Below are 12279 nucleotides of genomic sequence, written 5' to 3'. Positions count from 1 at the left end.
AATATATATATATATATTGTCTTTTGGCACGTCGCGTTGGTTATATTTATAGGCGTGAGGAGAGTTGTTCGAAATTTCAACTTATGCAAAAATATAAACGATACACCAGTGTTGATTCTTACACTTGAGAATTTTCTACAATTTAATAGGTGGGAATTTCGCAACACAGATTTAACCGTATAAGTTATGTACATCTATACATATATAAATTTAACTTAAACAAACATCGATATTAAAATAGATATAGGATAGTAAATCCGTCACAGATGTCAGTTATGAACCTTTCTTATTTTTAATACTACTGACGATAATAAATTCAAATTATAGAAATAGGTAGACAGTTGAACTGCTTTGATCTGATTACTAAGTTAATAAACAGACTAACCATATGGAAACTGGATTCATCATTGCCATTTAAAACTATCTTAATGTATTTGAAATGAATAACTACATTTCACTTATCTAAGGTGTGTTTTTCTCCCGATTTCCTATTTACATGTTCGTTTACGCGAATATGAAAGCTTCATATAATACAGCAGATGTTATGAAGTAAACAGCAAAGACATGTGATTTGATATTCAACACTTAATCACTATAATAGTATTATTTTTTCTTAAATCTCAAGTAACCTTCAGACTTCAATATACAGTTTAGTTCAACATAAGAACAAGCGAAAAACACTAAAACTAAAGCCTTTGAAAATATTTCAGTTGTATTTTTTTCTCATTTAAACGCTTACCCCATGTATTAGTTTGTTTGTTTGTTTTTGGACAAAGCTATTTGAGGGCTATCTGCGTTAGCTTTTCCTTATTTTGAGTGATAAATTAATGAACACCACCCAACGTCAACGCTTCGGGTACTCTCGTCAAATCTATTGTTGTTGTTTTTTATTAAGCACAAAAGTACACAAAGGGTTATCTGTGCTCTGCCCACCACGGGTATCGAAACACTGTTTCTAGCAATATAAGTCCGCAAACTTACCGCTGTGCCGCTGGGGGGGAAGGCACCGTCAAATCGAATAGTGGAATTTGACCATTACACTTATAACATACCCATGATCCAAATTGCGGAGCCAGTTTTTTTTTTTTTTTTTGTATGTGTGTGTATATATGTGTAATAATGGGACATGAACCACGAAATTCAGCTCCACAGTCCGGCAAGCTAACCACTGGACTGCGCTAGGCCCAACGATAATGGATAAGGTGAAACAAAAGGAACAAAGAGTCCAATTAAGTATTTCTATTTGGGCACGACGTTACTTAACAAACAATTAGTCAGTTCATTAGTAGATTATAATTCACCAAAACACTGTACAAGTATATATATAATACAATTTTTATTTTCATCAGTTAAAAACAATTAACACAAACAAATTTGTCTTAAAAATATAAGAAAAATATTACATGTAAATTGATGCCTTACCATAGAATATTTTATATAATCGCTGTTTTTTAGAAACTGTGATAAAAAACACAGTTAAATATTCAGTAAGAAGGGTAAACGCATGTAATGAGCGTGAAAAAAGTTGATTGTATTTTACTGGTTGTTTTTGTTTCTTTGAGTTATTAAATTAAACTTCGTTAAATATACTTTTTATAATGTTGGCAACAATAAAATTCAGTAACTCATTATATTATTTTCAAGTATAATTTTAAAAGATTAATCATAAAAGGAAAACCAATTTTTTTTTTGTTTCGCACAGAAAGTACCGATTCGATTATAATGTATATGTTTATTTTTAGAGTTCAGCTGTAAGCTGAACTAATGTTGTTTTTTTCCTGATTTACCAACGATTTACTTACCTAAACTCAAACTATGTCAACACTGAAATTAAATCATAGTGAAACAGTGTCATTTTGGTTCTAAATTAAACTTCAGTCGCTTCTTTCGTTTTACATGTTTGTTTTATTCTATTTTTTTTTATTTATATGTAGATTAGTAATGAATATACACGAACTTTGCATACGATGAAAAAGTGTTTCATATATTATGACAGTTTAGTTTAACCGTCCGATAGCTAATAATACCAGTTTCTCAACAATCTCTGAAAAAAGGATAAAGGTAAAGACAGAGTTAAAGTTTGCTGTTAGTGATAACAGAAAGATATAAATTTATTTTAAAAAGTAATTTTGCTATGTTTACAATACGACAAATATTATTATTTTTTATTCCATTTTATTCTTTAAATAGGTATTAGTCACGGTCCTTTGGTGGGTGGTGTTATCGGTGCTAAAAAACCAGTTTATGACATATGGGGGAACACTGTGAACGAGGCTAGCCGTATGGACTCCACAGGAACCATGGACCATATACAATGTCCAAAGTACACTGCTCAGTTTCTGGAAGATCATGGATATAGAGTGCAATATCGTGGGCTGGTGCCCGTTAAAGGTAAAGGCAACATGGAAACTTATTATATCATTGGCAAGAAAATAGGGCGACAGAGAAACGTGGGACGTTCTCAAAGAACGCACAATAGCCTCGCAGCTGTCGTTTACGGAATGGTTCAAGCCCGCAAAAAGCAGGCATTGGGCTCGAGTTTAAGCGTACCTAGTCCGAAACAAAGACATTCTCCCGCGGCAAGTTTTCGTCGTCCTCAGAAACAGAAGTTACAGCGGATGCTCAGCGAAACTCCTAATCCTGGTCGAAGGAAAAACCGACTGGAGGAACGGAGGATGACAGAGACAGCTGGAAGTAGTCATTCCTACCCAGATATGAGATGCGCAGAGCACGATGAGGCATTTCTAGAAACCAAGAAGTAAAATCCCCCAAAGCATATTTCATATAAATAAATATATATATATATATATTTAAAACGTTAAATCATAAATCTTATAAAGAACATTGTCAATGTGCAGTAAGGTTGTTATAATTGTTATAAAATAATAATGTGCATCGTTTCGCACAGAAAATATGTGGCATATTCGTATTATGAATATCTCGCATGTGAATATATTAGAAACACATTTTTGTCGTCATTTTACAGTCTTGTTGTTGCGATATGTTTGATTCACGTTATCCTACAGCTAAACGAAGATACCAAAGTTACATTTTATTTGGTTGTACTGGAGATAATGTTGTCTATGAATGTAACAATGCCAAATATCATAAAATTCCTACTTTGAAGAATTTCTTTTTATTTTAGTTCTTTGAAATCACCCATTGTCATCTAAAAATGTCATAGTTGTGATTATAGCTGTTGAACAATAAAAATAGTTCATTATGTGACTATACAGAGTTGAGTTTTGGTTACTTATTATTTGAAATAATCGCAAATGCCTCTTGTTTTACTATTGGTGATAAGAAGCATTATCGATAAAAATGCTGAATCAAAGGTATCAATTCTCATGTTATCATCAAAAAGTGTCGAAAAAGAAAAACATTGTCTTGGTTTACATGTAATTTGTATACTCAGTGCTGCAATATAAAGCATAAGAAATTCGTTTTGAAACATAAAAAAATTGAATAATCAACACTGAATATGTGTTCCTCTAGCATTAACTATATGACGATATCGATTAAGCATAAACGCCAGAAGTGTTTTGAGATTATCAAATGGAATTTTCTTCTGTTATTATTAAAAGCTCAAAATGTTACCATATGTTAATTGGTCCCTCTTTTAGGACATTCTTTTTCAAATTGTGCCACAAATTGTAATTTGATTAACATCAGAACTTGAAGCTTGCCATTTCATAATTTTTATATCTCCAGCTTTTCCCTTATTCTTCCAAAGCCATATTCTACCCGGTATTAGCATGATGAAACTGAAAACAACGGGCTAATTAATGTAGTCTGCTGAGTACAGCGTGACGAATCATAAATAAACTATTTTTTCCATTCTTGCAACAAAAACATATCCCCTTATAGTTATATTCAACATCATATTTCACTGTTTTGCTTATACACTTTTGCTTAAACTTCTCATGATCAAGTCTATATGCAAAAACTCTCCTAGAGTTTTAAAATACCCAATCTTTGTTTTTTCAGGACATAGCATATGATCCTATATCTTTTACCGGTTTTTAATATATATATATTGTAAGGTTTAAATTGATTTCATTCACTTGTGAAATATTAGACTATTTATCTTCAACTTTTCCATAATCACTTTCTTGCAACTGTCTTCGAACAACTCTATAGCTTATTCTAGTTTCTAACTATTCTGTATTTCTACATTTACTTCTGAAAACTTTTCAAATCAATTTTATGGAACGCATCATTCTCCCGCTGAATGTATTTATTAAGCATCCTTTCTTATTATACTCTAAAGTCCCTGTATTGGCAAAGAGCTCTAATGTTCTTTGGATTGCGTATTTCAGAATATTACATTTTTAGCAATATACTGTTCAGTTTTCTTTTCATTACGTTAAACAATTATTTGATGCGTTTATTTTTTAATTGTATTAATTTTTTTTTCAGTCTTAGCTATGTGGTACTTTACTGTTCATTTACTGCTTTAAACACGATTGAAACATGTGTTTAGTAATTTCAAAAATAAGTGAAAAGTAAATGTACCATTATCAAAATATGCATCAATGGGTGAAGTCTGTTTAACCTACATTTAATGTTGTGATAATTGATGTGCAATTATGTCAATAATGATGCCTATTATTGTAGATTCTATAATAAAATTAATAAATTTATTTCTTGTTCAACTCAGACTTAGGACCGATACTAGAAATAGTATATATATATATATACTATGTGTATGTTGAGAGTTAGTGGACACGATGACCATTTGAAATATATTTTTAAAAGTACGCTATTTTGTGGGTTCTTTTTTAGCGTTAATGAATCTGTTAAGCTTTAATCCAAAGAAAAAATGGAAAATGACAACTGAATTTTGCTTACGACAGAGCATTTGGATTTTTCGTTTTGTTTGTTGTTAAGCACAAAACTGCACAATGGGCTCCTGTGACGGCTCATCACGGATATCGAAACCCGGTTTTTTACTTTATAAGTCTTCAGACCTAACGCTGAACCACTGGTGTTTTTAGTACCTATGATGGATTAAATATAAAATATCCTTGAATGAATGTTGCTCCTCAAGACGTGAGAAGGAAAACTTGGATAAATTATAACAAAGAATAAATTGAAGTGTCTGAATGAAAACTTCTATTTTATTTAGTGTGACGGTCTTTACTTCCAGAAGAATGGCGTCTGCCTGAAAAGTTGCACTAAATAAATTAGGAACAGTTTTCATTTAGACGTGGTAATTTATTGTTTATTATCATTTATCTAACTAAATATAAAATAAACTTAAGTATATATTTTTAACTGGATTATAGTGATGTGAAAAGTATAGCATTGATTGGAATATTTTAAACGTTTTACTGTCGATTCACTGAATACTGGGAATAATATGTAGTTCTCGATATATTATATTGAAATATTATGTAATGTACGTGTTTTTTTCATCAGAGAAGGTTAATGAAATAGAACCAAAGTTTAAAAACTTGTTTACAGTTGAAGATTATAGATCTCATCTAGATATCTTCTGCTTTTTAACGTTATAAAGACAACCAGATGAAAGCAGTTCTTCAAAAATTTCATATTAATGGCACATTTGTTAAAATACTAAACGAAATAAAATTATTATTTTAAACTTTACTCATGATTTCTAATTCGTAATCATGACATTGGTGTTTTGAAGTCGGAACGCACGTGCTGATATTGTGAGAAAGACAATAAAGTGAAGGAAACATAAAGTGAAGCTTATAAAAAGAATTAACTACATATGCATTGGACTTCTGTTCTTTGTTTTCTCTTTTATCTTCTATACAGAGTATTATAATGTAGGTTATGGTTTTCCTACTTTAATTTCGATCCCTTTCATGATAGGTCGAAACTATAGAGTATAGCATGAGCATCATGAAATACTGGTTTAAATCATTGATACTTAACACCATTATGTAAATTAATTTTAATAGCTTACCTCATTTTACTCTAAGCTGCGCTCTAATTTCCTTAGCGCTCTAAACATTCTCTTTGTCTATAATCGTTGCCATTGTAAGTCTCCTTCACATCACATTAACATGTTTACCCCGTTCTGTCTAAGAAACTCTCCTGCATTTGTGTTTTAAAACCTCCAGTGACATTTTTCATGGTTAAGGTGTGGGCTATGCTGTTCTGTTTAAACTACAGTAGTAACAATTTACTTGTCTTTAACGTGGCAAATATATTCTGGAATAAGAATGCTTTGTTCTTCTTATATGATAGTGTGTTTTAATATTTGAAAGTTTATCTAAATTGTTTTGTGTAATGCTTAGTAAACTTATTGAATTAGTCCTTCTAGTTTATTCGGGTATTCTTTAAGTCAGGAAAATATTTAAGATCCACTATTTTAATGGTTTACCTTAATGTTAAACCGTTAATCCGAATTGATTATTAGAGATTAATAGTTTCCAGCTCCAAGACAAAATTAACAATTTTTTTCGACTATTTGTTTTACTGTACTTCATTCAAATGTGAATGTTTTAACTACATAAGCATTTAAAACCTTTGTTTATTTGTCTGCTGAATTTCGAGCAAAGCTACTCGAGAGATATCTGCGCTAGCCGTCCCTAATTTTGAAGTTGTAGACTAGAGGGAAGATAGCTAGTCGACACCGTCAATCCTTGGACCACCCCTTAGCAATGAATAGTAGGAATGACCATCACATTATAGAGCTTCAAGGCTGAAAGGGCGAGAATATTCGATGGCGGGACTCGATATCACAACCCACAGATTGCAAGTTGAGCGCCCTAACCACCAGGCCATACCAAGCCCTCCTTTAAGAATTAATCATCCGCCAAAGGATCTATTATGTTTTGGGGTACTTCAAGGAAAACCAAGTGACTATGAGATCCACGCTAATGTAAGAAGATGTTTCTTTGTCCACGTTCCTTTACTCTTCAGGTAGAACTTTGATACGTTATGTGAAAATCATTATAAAGGAACGGACAGCGAATACTAATCATTTCGTTGATGTTATGAATAGTCTTTTCAGGTAATCAGCAAAATAGATTGATCACTGTACATCTTTCCATTCGTTCACTAAGGAAACAATCTCATCTTGGGGTAACAGGCTTTTCACAGCACTTTTTCCTTAACAATCTGTCCATATATTGTTGTTTTTATAGAGCTAAGAAAGTGGAAGTAATTTTAGTGCAGTTTGAGTATTCTCACTGGCGTTTTCACCTTCTTAATAGGTCATAAAAAAAACTTTATGTATAACATCTATAACATTATTACTTAATAAACATATTGTTTTTAAGTTTTTATAATACTTAATTAAATTCTAAACCGCTACATGTTACCATTTGTGGTATCAACGACGAAGATTTGGGTAGCCATGTGGCTACAGCGTATTAGATGATCTGCGTATTAGTATAATTGTAATAATAATGGTGGCATTTCATCTATTCATGTATATCCGACCTTCTTGATAAAATTTCAAGACCTTTTACGATTGACTCATTTATAGATAGCTTTTATTATAATGGCTTGATTATTTCTCGCAATGAGAACTTATTATAGTTGAAATTTGCTTAAATCATTACCACGTGACCCCAGTTAGCAGTAATAAAATACACACATTCACGCACACTAGTCAGTTGGAAAAATTCATATTGTAAAAGATAAAATTCAAAGAGCTATTTTTTAAGACAGACAAAGGAAATATAATGTCATTAGCTTTTTCCAAGTTATTTTAACTGACTTCAATTCCTTAATATCGTTGATACTTTTTACTTAAAATTGCCTGTATATTGCACTTAGGAATAACAGTACAAAAAAGTCATCTGAACCACAATACCAACAGGTAAGAAGCCATCATCATACAATGGGATTAACTCCCACTCCTCATAGATTGACTGACCCATCCTCACAGATTTACTTACCCTTATGGATTAGTCTACTAGCTTGGAAATTAATTTTCATCATAAGAATCCTACACAAAGAGTTAAAGATAAACTTTCGAAAATACGAAGTCTACAGGAGTGGTAAGCTGTATTCAACACCAACCAAAGTATGGCGCTTACTAAAAGTCAATGACAGTGGGCCTCATCTTGTTTATTGCTGTACAATGTAATTGAGCTCAATGTTTCTTCCTTAATAGATGCATATGTTTTGTGGTTTTAAAACATACATTTATTTGGTTAATTTATCATATTTGATTATCATTATCCTAATAATATGTCATAGCTCAATCTCATCACTTTCACTGAAGCAGATATTGTTAGCTGTGTTAACAAATATGACATATAGGTACATGTAATAAGTTTACCAATGACCTCTCATTAGTTATACCTGACGTCTACAAAATAAAAGCAACTTAACATTATTTAAGTTTGTGAAATAAATACATTTTAGTCATAAAAAGCTGATCGTGTAAAGCATGTTAGATCGATTATCGTTGCCAAATCAATCATTCACGAATTATGCTAGATCATGACGTTGGTGGTAAGATTATTTTCATTGATGTTATCTAGATTAAGTTAGTGTGCGTGTGAGTTTTATAGTAAAGCCACGTCGGGCTAGCTGCTGTATCCACCGAGGGAAATCAAACCCCTGATTTTAGCGTTGCAAATCCGTAGACTTACCGCAATCCCACTGGAAGACGATTAAGTTAGTGTTCGGGTAAAATGTTCAGGCAGACTTTATAAATGAGTAGAAAGTTAAATATGTTAATATATAAATGGTTCGTTCTGTGATATTTTTGAGGTTAATAATTCTGTTCAAAACTTCACTTTTTCCGTCAGTTTCATGTTAATAATGGCTTCTAGTGCACGCGACTGATTTCAGCACTCTAAAATTTTATTTTTACGCTTCAACACCATGTAAAGTCGTTAAGATTAGAAACAATGTTTCCGAACAGATGGCAGCACAATATATTCGCTAACGCCTTTGAATTGTTTTATTCTTTTTAGATTAGAATAAAATATTCACATTGTTTCAAAAAATACACAACTGGGGCGAACTCGGCCTCCTTCTTTTCTTTCGTGTTCCACCAGTTGCTGTTACAAGATTATTTTTCACTTGTAGAGAAGACACTAGGCTTCACTTTCAATAAGTTCGCAAGCTTGGTGGCTAGAGCGCTCGACTTTCAATCTGCAGGTCGTGGGTTTGAATCCCTGTCACCAAACATGCTTGCTCTTTCAACCCTGGTGCGATATAACGTGACAGTCAATCCCACTGTTCATTGGTAAAAGAGTAGTCCAAGAGCTAGTGGTGGGTGGCGTTGACTAGCCGCCTTTCACTTATTTATCACTGCTAAATTAGGAACGGCTAGCGCAGATAGCCCTTAAGTAGGCTTGCGCGAAATTCCAAATAAACCAATCCAACATACTTGCCCACTGGCTAAGCGGTAACCTGCCTGCTTACAACGCTAAATATCGGTTTTCGATAGCCGTGGTGAGCACAGCACAGACAGCTCACTTTGTAGTCTTTGTGCTTAACAATCATCTAATCAATAAACTTTACATAAAGATAATAAATAGATAGTACTTTGCGAGCTGTGAAAAATATCAAGATAATTTAAATAATCTAAATTGTTTGATTTTTAAAAGTTTCCCAGTTAGTATTCGAGTATTCAATACTGTTTGTAAGTCAAACTGCTGAATTATAGTCCAGAAATTATTCTATTTTTGTTAACTTTCATCTAAGTAAAATTGTCAATTTAATGAGACTGGATGTGAATGATTTTTTTTTTCAAAGATACACTGCTTTTATTTCTGGTAAATTTGAAATTTAATTTGCTTCTGTCTTAGCTTCAGGAACTACCGCAAGTGAGTTGTAACAATTTGTAAGTTCAGTCTTTCTGTCACTTCGAAAAGAAGCTAATTCAAATCCTAGTACATAACAATTTAATGTCATGAGTAAAACTGACAGTAACAATGGTTACTAGACTCAACAGTCATGAATAAGTTGGTAATGTTTTACAACAATTGCATGAAGATTCAGAAAGAAAAATAGCAAAAGATTCGAAGAACAAATCTAATAACGTGACTGAGATTTAGAAAGATCTTGGAAGAGCATGGCAGGAAAAGTGGAGAATTTAACGAAGTACATGCCCGGGAAATATAGAAAGACCTTGAAAGAACATTAAGAATAAAAAGATAGAAATGACACTGTAAAAATATAACCATTCTCCAAGGTACTGAGCAGAGTGTTGTTAGCCCTGCGTTAGTATCCTTCTTGCATGAAACAACCCTGTACCATTGGGTTGCTCCACACCCCGCACCAAAAAAAAATATATATATTAAGTTTTATTAGACTGTTAATCTATCTATGTGTGCATTTAAAGGAAATGTCTTGTGAACGATTCCATAGAATATTGTTCATTTTCTTATGTTTTGGTAGTGTTAAAAAAGGAATAAAGGAAAATATCAGATACTGATGATTGATATCGCTTTATTTACAAAAAGATACACGATTAGAAAAGTAAAATATTTTTTATATCTAAACATCTTCCTATGAATTAGTTTGAACTAAAACCATCATTTGTTGGCCAACATTAATGAAAACTCCTTACATTTAATCTAACCTAACAGCTTACTCAGAATCTTCTGTATCTGATACCATTGTTTGACAATGAAAGCGCTGGATACAAACTTGACAGTGATCTGACTGTCTTCAAGCTGATCATATTCACTGTCACTATACTACTGAGGTTCACTATCACTGGGACAGTCAGCCAACATCTGCCTAGTTCTCTCGCCTTCACTGTTGCAATTCATCGTCAATCTAATAAAAAAGATGATAAATTGCCCTCATTTCAACCTAATACTCTCCAAAAGCCTTAAATTAATCAAATATTGTTTCACATTTGACATGTATAAGCTCTAAAAACTCTTATTGTATCATAAATGACAAATAGAAAGATAATTAATCCGGGAAAACATACTTTGGTTTATTACCGTGAGGCATTTTGCTTCCCAAGCCACATGAACCACGTGCTGCTCTTAGCTCAGCTGGGGTAGAAATGAGAGAAACTGGGTATGTACTCTATCGGTAGTTTTAGAAAGCTACTAAGAACAGCAAAGGATTCAGTGCTCCCACCTGTTTGTGAGATTGTTTAAAAAATTTTGGGGGGTAGAGAAAAGAACAAGGTACAAACGTAGGGTTAAAAGTAACAACAGATGTGTTGTAAAACAATTACATGATGTATAAACTTTTTTTTTTGTCATTAATGTCAGCTAACTCTTTCTAGAAATCTAAAGATTACAAGCTTACCAGAGAAAAGAAAAGGGGAAATGACAAGGACGTCACATTACAAAGATATTAATGAATAACTGTAATGAGACTGATGAAGAGTGTAACAACTAGAATAGACCTCGTATAAAAATCTACAGGTGTTATAGCCACACCATGGTCAGTCAGAAATTACTTCAGCTAACACTATGGTCTCTGGCCAGTAATCCTCCTGTCTAAAGGACCATGCAGTTAGTCAAGTGTATATTTGGTGTGGGCAACGTATGTGATTAATGTTTAGATAAAACATAAAACATAGTTGAAAACTTTATTCTATAACAAAAATCAAAAAGTTTATTTACAAGCGCTCATGAGCACACACTTGTCAGCAACATATTAATTTATACATGACACTCGTACAGCAATCCTAATTTTAAAACAAAGTTAGACGTAGAATATTTAACCTAAGTTAAAAAACTTTAATCACAATAACATTAATAAATTTGTTTGTTGAATTTCGTGCAAAGCTACTCGAAGGCTATCTGCGTTAGCCGTCCGTAATTTTGAAGTGATAGACTAGGGAGAAGGTAGTCAACACCACCCATCGATATGTCTTGGACTACACTTGTCAAACCGAAATCTGGGAATTGACCGTCATTCTTATAAAGCACCCATGGTCCGGAAGTGCGAAGAGAATGTTTTTTATGATAATGAGACACGGACCACGTAACCTCAAATCTATTGTCCGGCACGCTAATCACTGAGACGTACTCGATATCATCAATAAGTTAAGCAATGTTTAAGTTATTAACTCATGCTTATGAACACCTTATCTCATAAAATTATAAGAATTAAAATATTTTACCCCTGTTAATCATAAGTAAACTTACGCTAACCTAACGATAAACCATTTTGGATTACTTCTTAAAATGAAGAGTGATATACTTCTTAAGTGCCTGTTTTTTATCCTAAACATTTATCAAGAACTTTCTTAAGTTTCGTCTGTTGACCAATAACAGCCTTTATTAATATATTTAACATTAATTTTTCCAAAATTTGTTTTGGTTACTGATATAAAATTACTCTGGGACTCTTATCTACTGGTCC

At 32.7% G+C, this 12279-nt stretch overlaps 1 protein-coding gene across 3 annotated transcripts in view; it reads left to right on the top strand.

Annotated features, from left to right (window-relative positions):
- Nucleotides 1-4677, top strand: part of LOC106459888 (adenylate cyclase type 8-like) — a 171966-nt gene extending 167289 nt beyond the window's left edge. The window contains exon 22 of one of the 3 annotated variants that reach the window (XM_022386792.1): nt 2191-4677. In XM_022386792.1, the coding sequence (XP_022242500.1) occupies nt 2191-2762 (572 nt within the window). In that variant the 3' untranslated portion in view covers nt 2763-4677. The remainder of the gene's footprint in view (nt 1-2190) is intronic. The other 2 variants (XM_022386781.1, XM_022386786.1) reach the window with 2 other exon arrangements.
- Nucleotides 4678-12279: the final 7602 nt, after the last annotated feature.

This window comes from Limulus polyphemus, unplaced genomic scaffold (genome assembly GCF_000517525.1).
Source record: "Limulus polyphemus unplaced genomic scaffold, Limulus_polyphemus-2.1.2 Scaffold31, whole genome shotgun sequence".
Lineage (NCBI taxonomy): Eukaryota > Metazoa > Arthropoda > Merostomata > Xiphosura > Limulidae > Limulus > Limulus polyphemus.
The sequence above is the reverse complement of the archived record's forward strand: the minus strand, read 5'-3'. Positions and strand labels throughout refer to the sequence as shown.